Raw genomic sequence first — 25,411 nt, forward strand, 5'->3', positions numbered from 1 at the left:
CAGCATCATTGCATTTTGGTACACCAGAAGTACATTATTTTCCAATGGAAATGGTAGCAGAAGGTGAATGTTGATCTTTTGTTGCACACATATCAAGATGAATCTGGGTACCATTTTGCGCAATGACGTTGTAGGTGTGATCGAGGTGTAAATCCAATGTATGCACCACACAGAACATACTGCCTCTGCAAGGCAATGCTGCAAGGCAAACGCAGCGTTCCATTGGAAATTAATCTACTTCTGGTGTACCAAAACGCAAGAACGCTGTCGGTGTAATCGAGGCGTTAGGATCATTTGTGCAGCAGGTTAGAATAATTGAGGTTGCAGGTTAGGAGAATTAGGTTATGTTAGGAAAAAGGTTAGGGTTAGGTAAAATGCTATCCTAACCTGCTACGAAGTCACTTTCGGTTATTGTTGTACTTCATCTAGCCACAACTGAGCGTGACATCATATTAGTCTACGGCGACAAGCCACAGGAGCTGAATGGGCTCTATCGCCCCCGGCCGAGCAAAAGTGTCATGGAAAATCAAGCCCTGAAAAATAATGCTATGACTGGCAGAATCAACAATTTAATGACACATTCCCACTAAATGAAAGGGTTCAAATTACTTGTATTTGTATTATTACTTCTTGGAGTTCAGAAACATTAAACCAAACCAATTGGACCATCAGTTTCCATGAAGGGATGGGAGGGTTACGCTTGACAGTGAAGAGCCCAAGCTACCCTAAGAAACAGGGAGGTTACTGGCGGTCAGTGTTGTGTAGGGGTTCTGTGAGCCAACTTCAGTTCTTGCACTGGGTGTAATGTTTTTCATAGTTCTCAGCGATGGCATCTGAACTAGCACTGAAAATGATTACCTAAACAATTTTGACAGCAGTAGACAGAAACCCAAACACAGATGTTAATTCATTTATAAACCACATAGCAGGCCTATGGAACTTTTACAGAAGAGAATTACAGTATTATAAAGAGAACAAAACTGAGAAGAGAGTATGAGACTGTACTTGAGGAAGTAAAGGAGCACTGTAGTAAACCCAGTTACCTCACCACAGGCCTGTCTGGGATACAAGTTATTGGTCCTGATGCCAAGCATACAAAATCAATGAGTGATTTCAATATAGGACATGTTTATTCTCTCCTCTGTCTTTTGTACATCCTCAAATCTGTTAAACTTCACCAAAGAGTTGCTGTACCTAACCAAGCTTCATGACGTGGCAACCAGAAACCTAAACTTGAGATGTACCCGAGCAGGTGACAATACCTGCAATGTAAACTTTTTTAAATCACCAGATGAGAACATTTTGTAAAATGACTGGTGTCATTGATTGCTACCGTAGGTTTGACCATATTAAACCAAATACGATCAATATTCAATTACTTTATCAGACCAATGATGCTCGTGTATTGACATTTGATGAGTCTTAACCTTTTCAGCAAACATATGGAAACTTTGATCAATTATCAAAACTGAACAAATTCACTAAATCATCAGGAAAATTGAAAATCGGTGCAAAACAGAGAAAAGATCTGGGATATGACTCCTGTGAGTCTATAATTTTTTTATGTGTCATTTTTTTATTTTATTTTTATAATCTTGTGTCTTCCACTGAAACTTTGTTTGCATGTAATCAGACAGTCTTTATTATACCACTAGTTCTCTTTACAGACATGTTATTACACATATTAAGGGACAACTCGGAATTGAATAATGGAAAACCAAAGCAGAGGCTACAGACAAAAATATAATAAAGAGATCCTCTCTGTGTTCTGCTTATGTGAAACATATGAATGGAGAGAAGCACTGTCAAACTCTGTAAATAGCTGAATAACATACATGGTGGGGCAAAAAGCTTCACTTAAAAAAAATAAAAAATTGTGTATGAGGCTATTAATTGTTCAGTTGTTAAAACCATAACATCAGGACAGGAATTGTTCATTTATACATCAGTCCCAAAAAATAACCAATAACTTACTGTAAATACAAAAAAAAATCCAAATCAACTGCTACTGAGGTTATGTACTGAAAACATCACTGCTCAGTTTTTCCTTTTAACTTAAAGGATCATTTTCCTTTTCTATAAGCAAATAGCATGTTATAGAAGGGTCTAGACACTTCTTTTGCAATTTCACTTGTTTTTGAGAAACTTTCCCCAACAGCGATTAAATTCCTCATCCTCATTGTGCCGTACGGGGGCTATGAAAAAACATGAACAAATGCTCCAAAAACACCAAAGTCCTTTTAGAAACTGAAAAGCTCTATAGTGATGCAGGTCTTTAGATGTTGTTGCTCGAGTCGCAACAAAATGGAATATAACGTTGAGGATAAAGTTCGGAATGACACAATTTCATGTGTACAACGTCTAAAGTCCTGCATCACTATACTGAGAGCATTTCTGTATTTGGATGTTTTTGGAGCATTTGTTCATGTTTTTTCAGAGCCCCCGTACTGCACAATGAACATGAGGAAGTGAATCGCTGGTTCGGGGTAAGTAAAAAAATTAAAAAAGGGAAATAGCAAAAGTGTCTGGACCCTTCTATAGAACATGCCATTTACATCAAAAATAGAGATTTGGTTCTCATTTTAAGAGAATGTTTGTTGGAGATCATGTTTTTTTTCTTTTATCTTTTTTTGGGGTACTCTTGAATATAAGGCAAACAGTTCAAGCTAGTCAGTCATTTCATCTTGAACGCACCCCAACAGTTTGTCTGCATCCCATTGCTGAGTCTATGATGACAGAATCGGCTCATTGTTCCGTCCAATAGGTAAAGAGCCATACATCGTTTTTATGATGGGATATCAACGCACAGTTGGCAGAACGCCAACATGAGTTATTGAGAGAAAAGCAACATTCTCAAACCATCATGAACTCGCAGACATCATGGCTGACGAACATATTGAAGGAAGCCCTTTATGCTTTTTTTTCCTTTTTTTTTTCTCTCGAGTTCGGAGTAAATCGCTGTTTATGCACACTGATCAAACATCAGTGAACTTCATAAGAAACAATAGAGTTGAAAAACAACATATGAGAAACAAACACTATAAAAAAAAAAAAAGGACAATGTTTCTCCTAACAAGTTTGACGACTGCGTTTTCATAACTGTCCTCAGGGTGGGGCTGTAGACTGCATTGTTGGCATTGACAACAGTAGCTATTGGTAAAAGGTTATTGATAATGGTAATGAGTATGAGATTATTTCCATGTGTTAGCCGTCTGGGAGATGGAGCGCGAGGGGATCATGTCCAGGAGGTACTCTCTCTGGCGGGCGTCCACTGTGGACGAGGTCTTATGGACTGGCAGGCTGGGGTTCACATAGGCCATGGTCACACCTGCAGAGAAAGAGTGGAGAGGGGTCAGTCTCTGAATGGGAGGGTCCACTGAACAGAATAACACACACACACACACAAAACACGTCAATAACATTGATATCATAGCAGAAATAAGGAAACAGAGCATTGTGGACACAGAGAGCAGTCAGATGCCTAGTCCAAAACCAATCCCTAGCCTCTTACGCAGGTGTAAGCACTATTGTGATGCCTCCATCTAACCCTCAGATGGGTGTAAAGGAGCTTCAGCCATATTGCTTAAATACTTGTAGTTATTCATTCAGACCTGCAAACACCACAGTGGAGGTGACTAGTAAAACGGGCTAGGGGATGTTTTTGGACATGACAAAAGTCCAGGCTGTAGAGGTAGAAGTTGGGGGGCCAGTGTGGTATGATGGTGGGTTGGGGTCCCGGACGGGATTAGTCTACCTGTGTTGAGGTTGTTCTGCTTCCTCCATGCAGTGGCTTGGCCGCTACCACTGCTGCTGTTCCCACTGGAGCTGCCCTTTGAACTCTGGGCAGCGGGGCGCACATGGGCATGCTTACCTGGCCGGCTGACCAAGGCTGCAGCGGCCACTGCGCTCTGCAGCTGAGAGGAGGAGGAGAAAGAGTGGGACACGCCCCTCACCCCCACAGACGGGACACCGCCACGGGAGAGCTGGCCCTGAGGTGGAGGGGAGGGGGGAGAAGGAAAAATAATATTGAGTGACAAGTGACAACATCTGTGTGACAAGAACAGACCACACAAGCCAAGGGAACCATTGGGCTCTTGGATAAAATGTTTATTTTTGGGTCAATTTCAGCAGACATTTTGCAGATAGGGAGGTTCAAGTCCGTAGTGAGACACCATGGTAGAATGGAGGGATGTATTGAATGGAGACAAGCAGTAAACACACCAATAGACTGCAGAGTTCAGAATCCCCAGTGGTACATGTGACGAGATTTGACGAGATTTGACGTGACTTCCGTCTCGCTTCCGCATTGTCTCCGTACTGCTGTGCTGTTTTGTTGCTACTTGGCTACCTGCCAAACTATTCACGTTTTACTTTTAATAAACGTTTAATCAATCTTTGTGTTCAACAAATTTACCAACTTTTTAGTTTTGTCCTCACTCATCTTTTTTCGTTAAACTTTTTCACCCCGGACGTTTATCCCGAGACAGAAGAGTCATTTTCCTGTACGTTTTAGCTGCCAACTTTACGTTATTTTCCTTTTTTCCATCGCAACTTTTTTCCCTTATTCAACTTTTTCACTCCGGACGCTTTATCTGGACATGGTTCATCAACATCTTCAACAGCCGAAGCTAAGTAGTAACATTAACATGATGTCTTCTAATTGCAGTCGCTGTACTCATAATATACAGGAGAACGATCGCCTTACGGCGAAAATAGCTGTGCTACAAGCCCAGCTTCAGACGCATGTCGTTAGGCAAGGGTAATCTCAGTGTAGGAAAGGAAGAAACAGCGTCTGTGCCACCAGTAAGTACAGACAGTAACGTTAGTATAAATCCCCCCCGCACAGTCCCCCGCAGCCGGACAACTTTCTCATGGCTTCTGGAGGGAAATACTGTTGGAATGCTCAACCGGTGTCGCTCATTCAGCCGACAGAAACCTTCAACCGGTTTTCCCCATTATGTAGCGAGTCGGAGTCTGAGTCTGAGTCTTCTCTAGTCTCTACTCCTCCCGTTACGGGGTCTGAGACGCGAAGGCTCCCACCATTAGCTCTGACAAATTGAAAACCCTAGTCATTGGCGACTCCATTACCCGCAGTATTAGACTTAAAACGAATCACCCAGCGATCATACACTGTTTACCAGGGGGCAGGGCTACCGACGTTAAGGCTAATCTAAAGATGGTGCTGGCTAAAGCTAAAACTGGCGAGTGTAGAGAGTATAGAGATATTGTTATCCACGTCGGCACCAACGATGTTAGGATGAAACAGTCAGAGGTCACCAAGTGCAACATAGCTTCAGCTTGTAAATCAGCTAGAAAGATGTGTCGGCATCGAGTAATTGTCTCTGGCCCCCTCCCAGTTAGGGGAAGTGACGAGCTCTACAGCAGAGTCTCAGCACTTAATCGCTGGTTGAAAACTGTTTTCTGCCCCTCCCAAAAGATAACATTTGTGGATAATTGGCCCTCTTTCTGGGACTCACCCACAAACAGGACCAAGCCTGACCTGCTGAGGAGTGACGGACTCCATCCTAGCTGGAGGGGTGCTCTCCTCTTATCTACCAACATAGATAGGGCTCTAACTCCTCTAGCCCCACAGTGAAATAGGGTGCAGGCCAGGCAGCAGGCTGTTAGCCAACCTGCCAGCTTAGTGGAGTCTGCCAATAGCACAGTCAGTGTAGTCAGCTCAGCCATACCCATTGAGACTGTGTCTGTGCCTCGACCTAGGTTGGGCAAAACTAAACATGGCGGTGTTCACCCTAGCAATCTTATTAGGATAAAGACCTCCTCCATTCCTGCTATTATTGAAAGAGATCGTGATACCTCACATCTCAAAATAGGGTTACTTAATGTTAGATCCCTCACTTCAAAGGCAGTCATAGTCAATGAACTAATCACTGATCATAATCTCGATGTGATTGGCCTGACTGAAACATGGCTTAAGCCTGATGAATTTGCTGTGTTAAATGAGGCCTCACCTCCTGGTTACACTAGTGACCATATTCCCCGTGCATCCCGCAAAGGCGGAGGTGTTGCTAACATTTACGATAGCAAATTTCAATTTACAAAAAAAAAATGGCGTTTTCATCTTTTGAGCTTCTAGTCATGAAATCTATGCAGCCTACTCAATCACTTTTTATAGCTACTGTTTACAGGCCTCCTGGGCCATATACAGCGTTCCTCTCTGAGTTTCCTGAATTCCTATCAGACCTTGTAGTCATAGCAGATCATATTCTAATTTTTGGTGATTTTAATATTCACATGGAGAAGTCCACAGACCCACTCCAAAAGTCTTTCGGAGCCATTATCGACTCAGTGGGTTTTGTCCAACATGTCTCTGGACCTACTCACTGCCACAGTCATACTCTGGACCTAGTTTTGTCCCATGGAATAAATGTTGTAGATCTTAATGTTTTTCCACAAAATCCTGGACTATCGGACCACCATTTTATTACATTTGCAATCGCAACAAATAATCTGCTCAGACCCCAACCAAGGAGCATCAAAAGTCGTGCTATAAATTCTCAAACAACACAAAAATTCATTGATGCCCTTCCAGACTCCTTCTGCCTACCCAAGGACGTCAGAGGACAAAAATCAGTTAACCACTTAACTGAGGAACTCAATTTAACCTTGCGCAATACCCTAGATGCAGTTGCACCCCTAAAAACGAAAAAACATTTGTCATAAGAAACTAGCTCCCTGGTATACAGAAAATACCCGAGCTTTGAAGCAAGCTTCCAGGAAATTGGAACGGAAATGGCGCCACACCAAACTGGAAGTCTTCCGACTAGCTTGGAAAGACAGTACCGTGCAGTACCGAAGAGCCCTCACTGCTGCTCGATCATCCTACTTTTCCAACTTAATTGAGGAAAATAAGAACAATCCAAAATTTCTTTTTGATACTGTTGCAAAGCTAACTAAAAGCAGCATTCCCCAAGAGAGGATGGCTTTCACTTCAGCAGTGATAAATTCATGAACTTCTTTGAGGAAAAGATCATGACCATTAGAAAGCAAATTACGGACTCCTCTTTGAATCTGCGTATTCCTCCAGGGCTTAGCTGTCCTGGATCTGCACAGCTCTGCGAGGGCCTGGGATCGGGAGAGACACTTAAGTGTTTTAGTACCATATCTCTTGACACAATGATGAAAATAATCATGGCCTCTAAACCTTCAAGCTGCATACTGGATCCTATTCCTACTAAACTGCTGAAGGAGCTGCTTCCTGTGCTTGGCCCTCCTATGTTGAACATAATAAACAGCTCTCTATCCACCGGATGTGTACCAAACTCACTAAAAGTGGCAGTGATAAAGCCTCTCTTGAAAAAGCCAAACCTTGACCCGGAAAATATAAAAAACTATCGGCCTATATCGAATCTTCCATTCCTCTCAAAAATTTTAGAAAAAGCTGTTGCGCAGCAACTCACTGCCTTTCTGAAGACAAACAATGTATACGAAATGCTTCAGTCTGGTTTTAGACCCCATCATAGCACTGAGACTGCACTTGTGAAGGTGGTAAATGACCTTTTAATGGCGTCAGACCGAGGCTCTGCATCTGTCCTCGTGCTACTAGACCTTAGTGCTGCCTTTGACACCATCGATCACCACATTCTTTTGGAGAGACTGGAAACCCAAATTGGTCTACACGGACAAGTTCTGGCCTGGTTTAGATCCTACCTGTCGGAAAGATATCAGTTTGTCTCTGTGAATGGTCTGTCCTCCGACAAATCAACTGTACATTTCGGTGTTCCTCAAGGTTCCGTTTTAGGACCACTATTGTTTTCACTATATATTTTACCTCTTGGGGATGTTATTCGAAAACATAATGTTAACTTTCACTGCTATGCGGATGACACACAGCTGTACATTTCAATGAAACATGGTGAAGCCCCAAAATTGCCCTCGCTAGAAGCCTGTGTTTCAGACATAAGGAAGTGGATGGCTGAAAACTTTTTACTTTTAAACTCGGACAAAACAGAGATGCTTGTTCTAGGTCCCAAGAAACAAAGAGATCTTCTGTTAAATCTGACAATTCATCTAGATGGTTGTAAAGTCGTCTCAAATAAAACTGTGAAGGACCTCGGTGTTACTCTTGACCCTGATCTCTCTTTTGACGAACATATCAAGACTGTTTCAAGGACAGCTTTTTTCCATCTACGTAACATTGCAAAAATCAGAAATGTTCTGTCCAAAAATGATGCAGAAAAATTAATCCATGCATTTGTTACTTCTAGGTTAGACTACTGCAATGCTCTATTTTCCGGCTACCCGGATAAAGCACTAAATAAACTTCAGTTAGTGCTAAATACGGCTGCTAGAATCCTGACTAGAACCAAGAAATTTGATCATATTACTCCAGTGCTAGCTTCCCTACACTGGCTTCCTGTTAAGGCAAGGGCTGATTTCAAGGTTTTACTGTTAACCTATAAAGCGTTACATGGGCTTGCTCCTACCTATCTTTCCGAGTTGGTCCTGCCGTACATACCAATACGTACGCTACGGTCACAAGACGCAGGCCTCCTAATTGTCCCTAGAATTTCTAAGCAAACAGCGGGAGGCAGGGCTTTCTCCTATAGATCTCCATTTTTATGGAACAGTTTGCCTACCCATGTGAGAGACGCAGACTCGGTCTCAACCTTTAAGTCTTTACTGAAGACTTATCTCTTCAGTAGGTCATATGATTGAGTGTAGTCTGGCCCAGGAGTGTGAAGGTGAACGGAAAGGCTGGAGCAACGAACAGCCCTTGCTGTCTCTGCCGGGCCGGTTCCCCTCTCCACTGGGGTTCTCTGCCTCTAACCCTGTTGCAGGGGCTGAGTCACTGACTTGCTGGTGCTCTTTCATGCCGTCCCTGGGAGGGGTGCGTCACTTGAGTGGGTTGAGTTACTGACGTGATCTTCCTGTCTGGGTTGGCGCCCCCCTTGGTTTGTGCTGTGGTGGAGACCTCTGTGGGCTATACTCGGCCTTGTCTCAGGATTGTAAGTTGGTGGTTGGGGATATCCCTCTAGTGGTGCGGGGGCTGTGCTTTGGCGGAGTGGGTGGGGTTATATCCTTCCTGTTTGGCCCTGTCCGGGGTTTCTTCGGATGGGGCCACAGTGTCTCCGGACCGCTCCTGTCTCAGCCTCCAGTATTTATGCTGCAGTAGTTTATGTGTCGGGGGGCTGGGGTTAGTTGGTTATACCTGGAGTACTTCTCCTGTCTTATCCAGTGTCCTGTGTGAATTTAAGTATGCTCTCTCTAATTCTCTCGTTCTCTCTTTCTCTCTGAGAACCTGAGCCCTAGGACCATACGTCAGGACTACCGGGCATGATGACACCTTGCTGTCCCCAGTCCGCCTGGCCTTGCTGCTATTCCAGTTTCAACTGTTCTGCCTGCGGCTACGAAACCCCTACCTGTCCCAGACCTGCTGTTTTCAACTCTTTAATGATCGGCTATGAAAAGCCAACTGAGAGACCTGAGCCCTAGGACCATACGTCGGGACTACCGGCCGTGGTGACTCCTTGCTGTCCCCAGTCCGCCTGGCCTTGCTGCTATTCCAGTTTCAACTGTTCTGCCTGCGGTTATGGAACCCCTACCTGTCCCAGACCTGCTGTTTTCAACTCTTAATGATCGGCTATGAAAAGCCAACTGAGATTTATTCCTGATTATTATTTGACCATGCTTGTCACTTATGAACATTTTTGAACATCTTGGCATGGTTCTGTTATAATCTCCACCCGGCACAGCCAGAAGAGGACTGGCCACCCCTCATAGCCTGGTTCCTCTCTAGGTTTCTTCCTAGGCTTTCGCCTTTCTAGGGAGTTTTTCCTAGCCACCGTGCTTCTACACCTGCATTACTAGCTGTTTGGGGTTTTAGGCTGGGTTTCTGTACAGCACTTCGAGATATTAGCTGATGTAAGAAGGGCTATATAAAATAAAATTGATTGATTGATTGATGTATTGCAAGAGGAAATGGTAGAATTACTATTTACTGGGAAAGATGGGGTGATCTGTGGCTGTCTGAAGGTTGGAATGAATGAGTGTTGGAATAAATACATACACACATGCATAGTATACATGTTTGAGGTCCTCCAATCAGGGGTGAGGGTGGGGATGCGTTTAGTTCTGTATGTTTAGTGTTTTGGTTTCACGCTGTGACTGGTGTGTGTGCTGGTCCTGGTGGTTATGGGTGCGCTTGCTTCCATGCCCGCCCGCCCGTCGGCGGGTCTTGGTCCTTCCCGCCCTTGGAAAATCCCTTTCAGCCGGGGGCTTCGCCCTGCCAGCATCTCGGGGCGGGTGAGGGCGAGCGTACCCACTGATCAGAGCACCAACTGATGGGAGCAGCCATTTGTATTAAGCAGCCTTTTGTATTGATTTTGTATTGTAGTTGTTAAAAAATTAAAAAGGAACCATATGTACGAGAATATTATAACCGTCTGTATCTAATTGAATGTGATAGGACCTGTAATTGAGTGTGACAGTGCCTGGAGTGGCACAGGTGATGATGTGAGTTTCAGGGAACTGCTGAGAAGTGTCACCCCTACCTGTTTGATGTTGGTGGAGTGGTGGCGTGCGATGCTCTGTCCTCTGTTGTGCTGCTGGTGCAGAGAGGAGGCCCTAGCCTGGGCCTGAGCCTGAGCCTGTTTCAGCTGCTGGGACACTAGATGCTCCGCCTTCACCGACGGAGAGGAGGAGGAGGAAGAGGAAGAGGGGGTGTGAGAGACGGGGGACGCAGCCTGCTGGAAGATCTGCTGCTCTATCTCCTGTTCCTGCTGCAGGGCCTTGACAAATGCAGCCTTCAGCCTATTGGTGTGCTCAGCCTTCAAGGCCTTCTTCTGATTGGAGGACATGCAGTCTGCACAGAGGATGGTCCCGCCCTTGGCTTTGTCTTGCCTCCAACGGCAGGTAAAATCAGTGCTGCACTGGGTGCAGGTGAAGGGCTCTTTGATGGCAGGCTTGACTGGGGGCATCCCTGTTTTAGCTGGGGTGGATAGAAAGGATAGCGGGGGGGGGTTAGACAGCGGACAGAAGAACACTGGTTTCAATATAAAGCCTACTGATCAAATGCTGCTCGAGGTAAGAAAAAATCATCAAGGGGGAGGAAACCCATCTGAGCGGTATTGTAATGTTAGTGTTTGAATCTCTGCTGGAGTAGTGATATTATTGTGTAAATGAAGCGTCTGTAATATGATGGAATACTGTATGTAGTGTTTATAACAGTGTAATGTGTTTGCACCTCTGCCACCTCTGATGGTATAGTGTTATATAGTGTTTACACAAGCATAATATGTATAGTACCTCTCATCATGGAGTCCAGCAGGTTCTGCACCACATCCTCCAGGCCCACCAGGTAGATGAACTCGTTGTTGGCTGCCGAGGGCAGGAAGTTTAGCTCTGGGGTGGGAAGTTTGGGAGGAGGGATCTCCAGAAGGGTCTTCTCCAGCTGCTTACGCAGGGCTAGCTTAGCCGCAGCCTGACAGGCGGCAGAAGAGTCGTTCACGTTGACCACAGACACACTGCTGTTTCCAGACTGGGAGGTAATAGAAGGAACCTTCATGTTGGTTGGGGAGGCCTGGGGGAGAGAGAGGAATGAGAAGGGGTTGAGAGGGAGAAAGAAGGGTGTAAGAAATAGAGGAGACAAGTGGGGAGGTGTCCAGTTGAGGTTTGATGTCACGCAAATACAGCATGACAGATCAGATTAATTAAAACTGTTGCAAATTCAGGGGGAAAGGGTAGCTGAGTTTGAGTGGTTCAATATATCTGAAACATGAATGCAACTGGGTTGATTAATCAAATCTGCAAGTCTCAAATGCACCACTCTATGATCCTGCACAAGCCAGAGATTCTGCACAAGCTAGCTGGCTACAGTTTGTGTGCACACTACAGGGAAGGCCAGAAAAGGTGCAACAGTATTGAGTGGCTAGCTAGATAATTAGAAATTGCTAAAAGTATACATGCAAAAAGTTACTTCGTGCAATATGTTGATATCATAGACAGTAGGTTGAGACGTGATAAATATTGTTTTGACTTGTGTAGTATCGGGTCAATGCTGGCAATTATTGCTGATAAACAAAGGAGTCCGCTCATACTGAACCTTTGATCATAAGTTTTATTCATATCACAAGAATTCAGCATGAGGTTACAGGTGTCAAGATCACCCGGAGAACGGCGTCCCAGATTGCAATGGCCGCTCTAACCTCTTCTTCGCTTTTACCCAGTATATATAATCTTCCCAAGATATGGGTGGCTCCCTCTACTGTCCAATCCCCTGGCTACAACACACACTTCCTGTCTGTTGTATGTGGCGTTACACTAAAACATTCCCTCTTGACACTAAAATAAACATCCTCAAAGGTTCCACTTAAAACCATTAAGAAAGTCATAATCTTAATACACTACACTTGCTACATGACATGGACAAGTACTGTATCTTGCTAGCAAGCTCGCGCTAGCAATGCTAGCTAGCTAGCAATGAAAAAGTTCAGACAACATCATGCTATGAGTTTATTAAATGCATTGCGTGTGTGTTATAATTTATAATTATATAAATTATCATATTTTATGTAATTTACCGTAACCTTTTGACCATACTTTTCGGTGAAAAAAAATGGAGATCAGTAGTTGTGCCATTTTCGAGATTAGGCAAGTGCGACCCACATCTAGTGGGCATCAGCTGATCGCAACCAGAATGTTGCAAAAACTTCACGCATTTAATCTTTCATAAACAAGATCTGTTTTCAAATTCAATGCACTTTTCGTCAAATGATTACTACTACTATTAGAGCTTCCTCTCCCAACTTCACAAAATTATTGCTAGTAATTGCTTAAATTACGTATCTAACGTTAAAGGTAAAATCCACCAAAAAACAATTTGGGTATTTTTTTAATTAGTCTACTGATACAGTAGATAAAGTCCTCAAATGTTTTGCATGTCAGCAGTCAAGTTTTCAAGATATTGAACTTTCAAGAAGCAAAGTATCACCTGCCACGTCATCGGTACTTTAGTCCTCCATAACATTTTTTGTTATGGAGTTGAAAAAGTTTTACTTTAATATTTAAAGCAAAGCAGTTACATCTAGTCAAAGTTAAAATAATTGGTCTGATTACTTTGATAGACTACTTTATCAACCTTTATAACTTTGGATTGTGTGGCAGTTAGATCACAAAAATGTCTAAACTACAGTTGTTGTGTGTGAAAACTGAAAGAAGAAAGACAAAGTGATCTTCTGTCAGAAGATGGGAATAAAGGGCACGATCATGTGGACAACACTCTTAGGAAAGCAAAGCAACTCTGAATCATATTCATGTTGTGGGTTTCAGATAAATAGATGCACGATTTACTTTTGTAAAACGTTCAGTGTAAATGAAGTTTGATTTTAGTTGAATGATAATGTAATGATTAGAAAGTTTTCGGCTATTATTTGGGGAGAGGAATATGATGGTACATCTAGTGATGACAGCTGTTTAAAAGTATTTTTGTGGTAGTTGAAGAACTATGTAGAATACGTTTGTATGTAGACCTACTGATAGCTAGCTGTAGTTCTCTCTAATAAATAAACTCTTTAGGCTAACAGAGATCACTGAAAAGTACATTTCCTGAAGAAAATGTTGTGTGCTTGCTAGCTTGTTTTAAAGTATGTATGGTTTTAAAATACGTTATAGTAGTGGTAGTGTCTGCAGTAGTAATGGTGGTGACTGGTTATGCAGTGCGTTCAGAAAGTATTCACACCCCTGGACTTTTCCCACATTTTGTTGTGTTACAGAGTGGGACTAAAATGGATTTTCATTTTAATTAAATGGAAAATAAAACACTAATATATTTTGATTAGATAAGTATTCAACCCCATGTTAGAATCACCGTTGGCACCGATTACAGCTGTGAGTCTTTCTGGGTAAGTCTCTAAGAGCTTTGCAAACCTGGATTGTAAAATTTTTGCCCATTATTATTTTTTAAAATTATTCAAGCTCCTGAAGTTGGTTGTTGATCATTGCTAGCCAGCCATTTTCAAGTCTTGCCATAGATTTTCAAGCCGATTTAAGTCAAAACTGTAACTAGGCCAGTCAGGAACATTCAATGTCGTCTTGGTAAGTAACTCCACTGTATATTTGGCCTTCCGTTTAAGGTTATTGTCCTGCTGAAAGGTGGATTTGTCTCCCAGTGTCTGTTGGAAAGCAGACTGAACCAGGTTTTTCCTCTAGGACTTTGCCTATGCTTAGCTCAATTCCTTTTAATGTTATCCTAATCTTTGTCCTAGTTGGATTTGCCCCAAACATAATGCTTTGTATTCAGGACAAAAAAATGTTGTGCCCACATTTTTTGTAGTATTACTTTAGTGCCTTATTGCAAACAGGATGCACGTTTTGGAATATTTCTTCTATACAGGCTTCCTTCTTTTCACGCTGTCATTTAGGTTAATATTGTGGAGTAACCACAATGTTGTTGATCCATCCTCAGTTTTCTCCTATCACAGCCATTTAACTCTGTAACTGGTTTAAAATCACCATTGGCCTCATTGTGAAATCCCTGAGTGGTTTCCTTCCTCTCCGTCAACTGAGTTAGGAAGGACGCCTGTATCTTTGTAGTGATTGGGTGTATTGATACACCAACCAAAGTGTAATTAATAACTTCCCCATGCTCAAAGGGATATTCAATGTCTGCTTTTTATTTTAACCCATCTACCAATAGGTGCCCTTCTTTGCGAGGCATTAGAAAACGTCCCTGGTCTTTGTGGTTGAATCTGTGCTTGAAATTCACTGCTCGACTGAGGGAACATACAGATAATTGTATGTGTGGGGTACAGAGATCGGTAGTCATTTAAAAATCATGTTAAACACCATTATTGACCACAGAGTTAGTCCAGGCAACGTATTATCTGACTTGTTATGCACATTTTTACTCTTGAAGTTATTTAGGCTTGCCATACACTATCATGAATCTAGCAAATACGTTTTGTGGGTTAGAGTGCAGTATTTATTTAGTTACAAAGCAAAAAACGTTTGTTAGCATGTTTCTCACACTGGCTTTAGCCATGGAGGGAGCAGGCCTGCCAAAACAACTTTTGTCCAGCAACAACTGCCTCGGACAACAACTGCCACCGTTCACTCTCTTCATATTTCCCCCAATCACTTCTCATTGTACTTCTTTCAATTTTCACACACAACAACTGTAGTTTAGACACTGACCACAATCACACAACTACTGACCACAACTGCTGACCACAACCTCACAAAAACTGACCACAATCACACAACAATTACTGACCACAACTACTGACTGCAATCACTGACCACAACCACACAACTAGTGGCCACACAACTACTGAACACAACCACACACTACTGACCACAACTACTGACCACAATTACTGACCACAACCACACAACTAGTGACCACACAACTACTGAACCACAAAACTACTGACTACAACTCCTGACCACAACCACACAACTAATGACCACAACTACTGACCACAACCACACCACTACTGGAATAACTTACAGAGCTCTCTGAAATTAGATGCTCTGGTCCCCATGGATCAGTTCAGAGTAATGATCGGAGACCTCTATGTTGATAAATGTGTCAGTTCTTCTTAATATGTTTTGTAATTTTTTATATTGTATGTGTTTATGCAGAGCCTATCTGTAAAATAGACCCTAGTCTCAGTATGATTTCCCTGTCCAAAATATATATATCATTTTTACAAAAACACCACTCCTGACCACAACTACTTAACACCACTCCTGACCACAACTCCCCACCACAACCAAACTACTGACCACAACCACACAACTATTGACCACAAAACTACTGAACCACACAACTAATGACCACAACAGAATTACTGACCACAACTACACAGTAGGGCCCAAATAACCTGCAACACAACCACACAATTATTGACCTCAACTGCTGACCATACAACTACTGACCACAACTACACAACCAATGACAATAACTAGTGACCTCACCTAGTGACCACAACTACTGCTCTGGTCTGCACTAGCTCCGACCCAGCTCTGGTTCAGCTCTGGTCCTGGGTGTAGCTTGCTAGCTCTGGTTCGCACTAGCTCTGGTCTGCACTATACATTATAACTACTTAAATGTGCATAAATTAGCATATAATAGCCACCAACAATACTTCTAACTCTCTAACTGTTCAAGCTAGAGACACCAAACCAACTTTCACATGTTCAGGCTATCCTATCCTATCAACCAATCAATCAATCAATCAATCATTTTCTCAATCTACCTACTATTTCAACTATAACCAGTCACCACCATTACTACTGCAGGAACTACCACTACTATAACTCTTTTCAAAACCATACATACTTTAAAACAAGTTAGCAAGAAAACATTTTCTTCAGGAAATTTACTTTTCAGTGATCACTGTTAGCCTAAAGAGTTTATTTATTAGCTAGAACTACAGCTAGCTATCAGTAGGTCTACATACAAACCTATTCTACATACAGTGGCTTGCAAAAGTATTCACCCCTCTTGGCAGTTTTCCTATTTTGTTGCCTTACAACCTGGAATTAAAATGGATTTTTGGGGAGGTTTGTATCATTTGATTTACACAACATGCCTACCACTTTGAAGATGCAAAATATATTATTTTGGGAAACAAACAAGAAATAAGACAAAAAAAACCTGAGCGTGCATAACTATTCACCCCCCCAAAGTCAATACTTTGTAGAGCCACCTTTTGCAGCAATTACAGCTGCAAGTCTCTTGGGGTATGTCTATAAGCTTGGCACATCTAGCCACTGTGATTTTTGCCCATTCTTTAAGGCAAAACTGCTCCAGCTCCTTCAAGTTGGATGGGTTCCGCTGGTGTACAGCAATCTTTAAGTCATACCAAAGATTCTCAATTGGATTGAGGTCTGGGCTTTGACTAGGCCATTCCAAGACATTTAAATGTTTCCCCTTAAACCACTAGAGTGTTGCTATAGCAGTTTGCTTAGGGTCATTGTCCTGCTGGAAGGTGAACCTCCGTCCCAGTCTCAAATCTTTGGAAGACAAACAGGTTTCCCTCAAGAATTTCCCTGTATTTAGCACCATCCACCATTCCTTCAATTCTGACCAGTTTCCCAGTCCCTGCCGATGAAAAACATCCCCACAGAATGATGTTGTCACCACCATGCTTCATTGTGGGGATGGTGTTCTCGCGGTGATGAGAGGTGTTGGGTTTGCGCCAGACAGCGTTTTCCTTGATGGCCAAAAAGCTCAATTTTAGTCTCATCTGACCAGAGTACCTTCTTCCATATGTTTGGGGAGTCTCCCACATGGCTTTTGGCGAACACCAAATGTGTTTGCTTATTTTTTTCTGTAAGCAATGGCTTTTTTCTGGCCACTCTTCCGTAAAGTCCAGCTCCGTGGAGTGTATGGCTTAAGGTGGTCCTATGGACAGATACTCCAATCTCTGCTGTGGAGCTTTGCAGCTCCTTCAGGGTTATCTTTGGTCTCTTTGTTGCCTCTCTGATTAATGCACTCCTTGCCTGGTCTGTGAGTTTTGGTGGGCGGCCCTCTCTTGGCAGGTTTGTTGTGGTGCCATATTCTTTCCATTTTTAAATAATGGATTTAATGGTGCTCCGTGGGATGTTCAAATTTTCAGATATATTTTTATAACCCAACCCTGATCTGTACTTCTCCACAACTTGTCCCTGACCTGTTTGGAGAGCTCCTTGGTCTTCATGGTGCCGCTTGCTTGGTGGTGCCCCTTGCTTAGTGGTGTTGCAGACTCTGGGGCCTTTCAGAACAGGTGTATATATACTGAGATCATGTAACACTTAGATTGCACACACAGGTGGAATTTATTTAACTAATTATGTGACTTCTGAAGGTAATTGGTTGCACCAGATCTTATTTAGGGGCTTCATAGCAAAGGGTTTGAATACATATGCACGCACCACTTTTCCGTTATTTATTTTGTATAATTTTAAATTATATTTTTCATTTCACTTCACCAATTTGACTATTTTGTTTATGTCCATTACATGAAATCCAAATAAAAATCCATTTAAATTACAGGTTGTAATGCAACAAAATAGGAAAAACGTCAAGGGGGATGAATACTTTTGCAAGGCACTGTAGTTATTCAACTACCAAGAAAATACTTTTAAAGAGTTGTCATCACTAGATGTACCATCATATTTCCCAAATAATAGCCTGAAGTTCTAATCATTACATCATCATTCAACGAAAATCAAACTTCATTTACACTGAACGTTTTACAAAAGTAAATTGTGCATCTATTTATCTGAAACCCACAGCATGAAGGATTCAGAGTTGCTTTGCTTTCCTAAGAGTGTTGTCCACATGATCGTGCCCTTTAAGATCACTTTGTCTTTCTTCTTTCAGTTTTCACACACAACAACTGTAGTTTAGACATTTTTCTGATCGAACTGCCCCCACCCAATCCAAAGTAATAAGGTTGATAGTGTGGTCTATCAAAGTAATCAGACCAATTACCAATTTACTACTGCTACGTCTGCTAAAATGACTAAAATGTAAAAATGTCCCACCAATTGTACTTCATGTACAATTACCATCTAGTTATTATTATTATTATTATTATTATTATTATTATTATTCGGAACACTACTCCTCTTAACCGTTTAAATTAGAAACGCCATTCAAACTTTAAAACGTGCAGACTGGTCTGGAATAGTGTGCTTGCACACAACTTTTTGATACTATCTATATTTATTAAACTATTACACTTTTATAAAACTTCATCCAGATTCATGGGATTTCTTTAACATTCTAAAGCTTCCATTGTGACATCATGACTTCCAACATTCCATTCACTGTGAACGTAATAATGTAAATGTGGACACAAATCAGCTACTTTGACCACTTTCCCAACAAGTTAGACAAAAAGTGTATGAAATCTTCCTCTACTTCTCTTCTATTAAAATCAGAAATTGGAACAAAAGTATTTCATACCGTTCAAACAATACAGCTGTTTTACTAACCACGTCAATTACATTTCCTCTAACTTTTTATTTAAAAATATGACATTTTGACCACTTTCCCAACAAGTTAGACAAAAAAGTAGAGGGTATGCCATATTGGTCTACTTCTCTGCTATTCAAATCTGGAATCAGAACAGAATTATATTCTACCAATCAAAAGTTATAGTTGTTTGTCGGCTTTTAGAGTGACGAAAACTAGCTAGCTAATGCCAGCTAACAGCGCTCTCATGTCTCGTCATTGAGCAGCCCAAACGGAGCCATTGCTATGGATACCAGGGCATTTCAACAGCAAAAAAATCTCCTCTTTCACCATCTAAGCTATCAACTCCAAACCAACGTTGAGATGTTCAGACAGACCCTACTTAGATTGCTTGTCAAAATATTTTTGATACTATATACTTTTTGAACTATAACCATTTAAAATGTGCGTAAATTAACATGGGTTTGAATGAGAACCATAGGAATCCTATTAAAACTGGTCCTGCTCCTTAGCCAATTAAGCTACAAGACCAACTTCAAAACATTCAGGCTACCCTAACTTCAAGTTCTTTAGAATCTTTATCAACTACATACATTGACATTTGCATAAATTAGCATAAAGCAACTCACCAACAGTAACTATTGAACCGTTCAAGCTAGATACACCAAACCATTTTTCACATGTTCAGGCTATCCTATCCACTGCCACAAAAATACTGAAGGAAGTCACACAATTTATATTCATGGAATATTACCATCTAGTTGTTATTATTATTATCATCACAAACTTGATGCTCTTAAAGAGGCAGTGTACAATTCTCAATGCAATACATCTCAACAGGAAAATAGTGCTTTTAAATCATGTAGAAACCTAATATTCCACAAATTACTTTCTAATTTCAATGACAGGTATTTGTATCAACATTTTAGGCTTTTATAATAAACAAATGTATTTACAGGGTTACATATTAGTTTCGAGGGCACAACATGTGCTTCAGAAGTAGCTAGAATTCATATAGGCTGTATTTGAATCGATAAAAAAAAAATAAACGTATTTTCTGGTGCTACCAATTAAACATTTTAATTTAGAGCCCTGCCTCTGACCCACCTGTGAGATGTTGACCAGCAGGCTGGCATTGTTGACGTTTCCCACCCTGATGAGGCCAGACTGCATGAGGCCTCTCTGGGCCTGGGAGCCGGGTACGTTGGCCCTGGGGGCCAGCAGCAGGGGAGGGGGGCCAGAGCCCCCAGAGCCAGACCCTGACAGTTGCTGTTGCTGCCGGAGAGACTGGATCTGCTGAGGAGACACAGCAATTGGCTACAAAGGACAGAGATGGGAGACAGGGGAGAGAATTGGAGAGAGTAGACCGAGGAGGAGAAGAGGGAAAGGGCATGGATAGAGAGGGCCAACATTGGACAGAGAGAGGGCATATAGAAAAGGGCATGTGTCGGTCAACAAAAGACAGAAAAGGATGAGGGCGCAATATGTGAGGAAGGGTGGAGAGATAAGGGGGGGGTGAGAGAAACAAAGAGAGAGAGAGAGAAAAGAAAACAGGTGAGCGTAGTCTAAGACACAAAAAGTAATTAGTAGTGAGAATTGATATTAGCTGATGACCAGTTTGGCAGGTAGATTGTGGCCTGTCTTACCTTTGCCCCTCTGACCAGGGGTGGCATAATGATCTGGGAGTTGTGGGAGCCATGTTTGGAGGAGATCTGCTGCCCGCCCCTCACCAGAGGAGGAGGAATGACTGTGCCCGAACTCCTACGGATCAGAGATGGAGGAGCCGCAGAACCTGACAATACTGAGGGCTGTGGAACAAGACAGAGATGGAGAGAATGAGCTGGGTATGTGTGTGTCTATTTGTAAGTGTTTGGAGGTATGCATCTGGATGAGTGTATATGTTTACCTGTGTGGCTTTTTCTGTATTGTGTGTGTGTGTGTGTGTATGTGTGTGAGCAAGCGAGAGAGAGAGAGAGACTGTGATCTGAACTCCAGTTTTCCGCTCTTGGAAACCAAATTCCTTCTTGGGCAGAGGGTGACACTGATTTTATGTCACAGGCAGGGCTACCTCATCACGACAGATGAGTCCAACTCACCTTGGCTACATGTGTCCATACCTTCTGCAGTGTGTCCTTCTGTATCTGGCTCTGGCGTAGTTTCTTCAGCAGCACCAGCTTGGCCCCCTCCAACCTCAGCTCCTCTTTCAACTGCTTTATGATGCGATCCCTCTCCTCTGGACTGCTCTTCTACACACAGACACCAGATAAAGACCAGTTAGACCAGAGAGAGAGAGACCAGTGCAGCAGACAGAGAGACCAGGGCTTATATCCACAAAGCATCTCACAGTAGGAGTGCTGATCTCAGATCTGTCCATCCAATCTTATTCATTATGATCTAAAAATAAAAACTGATGCTACATTAGCACTCCTACTCTAATATGCTTTGTAGATACAGGCCCTGGGCCCGGATTTTAAAAAGTTATTTAGAGTAGGAGTGCTGATCTAGGATCAGATGGCCAGAGAAGGAACATGTTACAAGGAACATCATGGGAGGTCAAAAAAATGTCTGGTATACTTCCAATAAAATTGTATTGGTCCCGTACACATATTTTGCAGATGTTATCGCAGGTATAGTGAAACGCTTATGGTCCTAGCTCCAACAGTGCAGTAATACCAAACAATACAAAACAATACACATAAATCAAAAAATAAAAATAAAGGAATTAAGCAATATTAAAACGAGCAATGTCAGAGACCGGAATATAAATATACACTACCGGTTAAAAGTTTTAGAACACCTACTCATTCAAGGGTTTTTCGTTATTTTTACTATTTTCAACATTATAGGAAAATAGTAAAGACATCAAAACTATGAAATAACACATATGGAATCATGTAGTAACCAAAAAAGTGTTAAACAAATCAAAATATATTTTATATTTGAGATTCTTCAAATAGCCACCCTTTGCCTTGATGACAGCTTTGCACACTCATGGCATTCTCTCAACCAGCTTCATGAGGCAGTCAACTGGAATGCATTTCAATTAACAGGTGTGCCTTCTTAAAAGTGAATTTCTTAATGCGTTTCAGCCAATCAGTTGTGTTGTGACAAGGTAGGGGGGGTACACAGAAGATAGCCCTATTTGATAAAAGCCCAAGTCCATATTATGGCAAGAACAGCTCAAATAAGCAAAGAGAAATGACAGTCCATCATTACTTTAAGACATGAAGATCAGTCAATACGGAAAATGTCAAGAACTTTGAACGTTTCTTCCAGTGCAGTCGAAAAAACCATCAAGCACTATGATGAAACTGGCTCTCATGAGGACCGCCATAGGAATGGAAGACCCAGAGTGCCCTCTGCTGCAGAGGATAAGTTAATTAGAGTTACCAGCCTCAGAAAATCCAGCCCAAATAAATGCTTCCCAGAGTTCAAGTAACAGACACTCAACATCAACTGTTCAGAGGAGACTGCATGAGTCAGGCCTTCATGGTCGATTTGCTGCAAAGAAACCACTACTAAAGGACACCAATAAGAAGAAGAGACCTGCTTGGGCCAATAAACACGAGCAATGGACATTAGACCAGTGGAAATGTGTCCTTTGGTCTGGAGTCCAAATTGGAGATTTTTGGTTCCAACCGCCGTGTCTTTGTGAGACGCGGTGTGGATGAACTGATGATCTCTGCATGTGTATATCCCACTGTAAAGCATGGAGGAGTAGGTGTTATGGTGTGGGGGTGCTTTGCTGGTGACACTGTCTGTGATTTATATAGAATTCAAGGCACACTTAACCAGCATGGCTACCACAGCATTCTGCAGCGATACGCCATCCCATCTGCTTTGGGCTTAGGGGGACTATCGTTTGTTTTTCAACAGGACAATGACCCAACACACCTCCAGGCTGTGTAAGGGCTATTTTACCAAGAAGGAGAGTGATGGAGTGCTGCATCAGATGACCTGGCCTCCACAATCCCCTGACCTCAACCAAATTGAGATGGTTTGGGATGAGTTGGACTGCAGAGTGAAGGAAAAGCAGCATATGTGGGAACTCCTTCAAGACTGTTGGAAAAGCATTCCAGGTGAAGCTGGTTGAGAGAATGCCAAGAGTGTGCAAAGCTGTCGTCAAGGCAAAAGGTGGCTATTTGAAGAATCTCAAATATAAAATACATTTGGATTTGTTTAACACTTTTTTGGTTACTACATGATTCCATGTTTTATTTCATAGTTTTGTTGTCTTCACTATTGTAGAAAATAGTAAAAATAAAGAAAAACCCTTGAATGAGTAAGTGTTCTAAAACTTTTGACCGGTAGTGTATATGTATAGAACGTGGTCTCAGAGCATTTCATATTATTCTGAACATAAATCCGAGACACTCCATTTAGTATATGTTACGTTTCGTATGGTATGGTATGTATTAATATGTGGATGTCCATCATCCATTTCGTATGATATGTTATGAAATACAATTCGTATGATACTGTTTGTTACGAATTGCAATTAGTTCAATACAAATTGTTACGAATTTGCAAAATGTACAATATGTTACGAATTTGCTAAACGTATATGTTACAATTTCCAATTTGTTGTGGCTAACTTTGGCTAGGTGGCTAACGTTAACTAGCTCTAGGGGTTAGGGTTTAAGGTTAGGAGTTAGGTTAAAGGGTTGTGGTTAGGGATAGTCTTAGGGGAAGGGTTAGCTAACAAGCTAAGTAGTTGCAAAGTAGCTAAATAGTAGTTGCAAAGTAGTTAATTAGCTAAAATGCAAAAGTTGTCTGTGATGAGATTCGAACACGCAACCTTTTGGTTGCAAGACCTTCGCGTTATACCTTGCCTTAAGTAACCTTCTATCTTATGTAACCATACCAAACATAACATATCATACTAATTTTGAGTGTCCCGGATTGACATTTACTATGCTACGTCTAGTCTCAGTGTATGAATAGAAAAGGTGTATACAGCAATAGTTACATAGGATGAGCCTTCTCTAGAATACAGTATACAGTGATCCCTCGCCACTTCGCGGTTCACTTATCGCGGATTCGCTATTTCGCGGATTTTCATAATGCATTTTTTTTTTTTTGGTGCATTGTGCTCTGCATTCTGATTCGCTAAAAACTCACTCCCGCTTCTTGTATCAAAACATGCTACGAATTGTGCTATCATTTTGTCGTCTCGTGCAGTTATGTGTACGTACATAAAACAGCTTGGCAAATTTACATTAAGTTGGCCAAATTATCTTGTAATTTCGAACATCTCCTAATGAAATGGGACCCTTTGATGAGCCGTTCGTTACAGTTCTCCAACGTAATCGATGGTGGCATGTCGGTGTACAAGGATCTTTTTGCAAAGAAGAAAAAAGAGCGACAACAGCTGCCTATCACTATGTTCTTCTCCCGAACAAACACACCTGCACCGCGGGCTTCAGAAGAAGAGAACACTGCAGAGCGCAGTCAGGATGCAGCGGCCCAGTCTGAAGAGCAGTGAAACGGCCTACACGTGAGTCACTGTATTTGTATACATGTAATAGTTGCTAATTGTAAAAAAAAAAAAGTTTTCTATTTCGCGGATTTCACTTATCGCGGGTCATTTTCGGAACGTAACCCCCGCGATAAACGAGGGATTACTGTATACAGTGCATTCTGAAGTATTCAGACCCGTTGACTTGTTGTTACGTTACAGCCTTATTCTAAAATGGATTTGTTTGATTGTTTTCCTCATCAATCTACACACAATACCCCATAATGACAAAGCGAAAAACAGGTTTCTAGAAAGTTTTGCAAATAAAAATAAATAAATAAATACCTTCTTTACATAAGCGTCTGCTAAATGACTAAAATGTAATGTAAATGTATTCAGACCCTTTGCTAGGAGACTCCAAATTGAGCTCAGGTGCATCCTGTTTCCATTGATCATCCTTGAGATGTTTCTACAACTTGATGGTAGAGAATTGATCCAAATAGCTCCCTCCTCAATATCCTCCCCTATTCCCCCTGTCCCAAAAGACTCCTGTTCATTAACACTCTTCAATGACTTGATAATGTGCTATACATACAGTGCATTCGGAAAATATTCAGACCCCTTCCCCTTTTCCACAGTATGTTACGTTACAGCCTTATTCTAAAATGGATCAAATTAAAAATGTACCCTCATCAATCTACACACAATATATCATAATGACAAAGCGAAAACAGGTTTTTAGAATAAAAACAGATACCTTATTTGCATAAGTATTCAGACCGTTTGCGATGACACTCGGAATTGACCTCAGGTGCATCCTGTTTCCATTAATCATCCTTGAGATGTTTCTACAACTTGATTGGAGTCCACCTGTGGTAAATTCAATTGATTGGACATGATTTGGAAAGGCACACACCTGTCTATATAAGGTCCCACAGTTGACAGTGTGTGTCAGAGCCAAAACCAAGCCATGAGGTCGAATGAATTGTCCATTGAGCTCCGAGACAGGATTGTGTCGAGGCACA

At 41.8% G+C, this 25,411-nt stretch overlaps 1 protein-coding gene across 4 annotated transcripts in view; it reads right to left on the reverse strand.

The window, feature by feature from the left end:
• Window positions 1–894: 894 nt before the first annotated feature.
• LOC121581214 (transcriptional repressor p66 alpha-like) overlaps window positions 895–25,411 on the reverse strand; it is a 66,527-nt gene continuing 42,010 nt past the window's right edge. Inside the window, exons 4-10 of one of the 4 annotated variants that reach the window (XM_045224730.1) lie at window positions 21,046–21,174; window positions 20,575–20,736; window positions 20,036–20,245; window positions 11,269–11,542; window positions 10,515–10,951; window positions 3,755–3,989; window positions 895–3,328 (exon numbers count right to left, since the gene is read on the reverse strand). In XM_045224730.1, the coding sequence (XP_045080665.1) occupies window positions 3,192–3,328; window positions 3,755–3,989; window positions 10,515–10,951; window positions 11,269–11,542; window positions 20,036–20,245; window positions 20,575–20,736; window positions 21,046–21,174 (1,584 nt within the window). In that variant the 3' untranslated portion in view covers window positions 895–3,191. Of the gene's footprint in view, window positions 3,329–3,754; window positions 3,990–10,514; window positions 10,952–11,268; window positions 11,543–20,035; window positions 20,246–20,574; window positions 20,737–21,024; window positions 21,175–25,411 lie in introns of all 4 variants that reach the window. The other 3 variants (XM_045224729.1, XM_045224731.1, XM_045224728.1) reach the window with 3 other exon arrangements.

The sequence above is a fragment of the Coregonus clupeaformis genome, chromosome 14, assembly GCF_020615455.1.
Source record: "Coregonus clupeaformis isolate EN_2021a chromosome 14, ASM2061545v1, whole genome shotgun sequence".
NCBI classification, from domain to species: domain Eukaryota; kingdom Metazoa; phylum Chordata; class Actinopteri; order Salmoniformes; family Salmonidae; genus Coregonus; species Coregonus clupeaformis.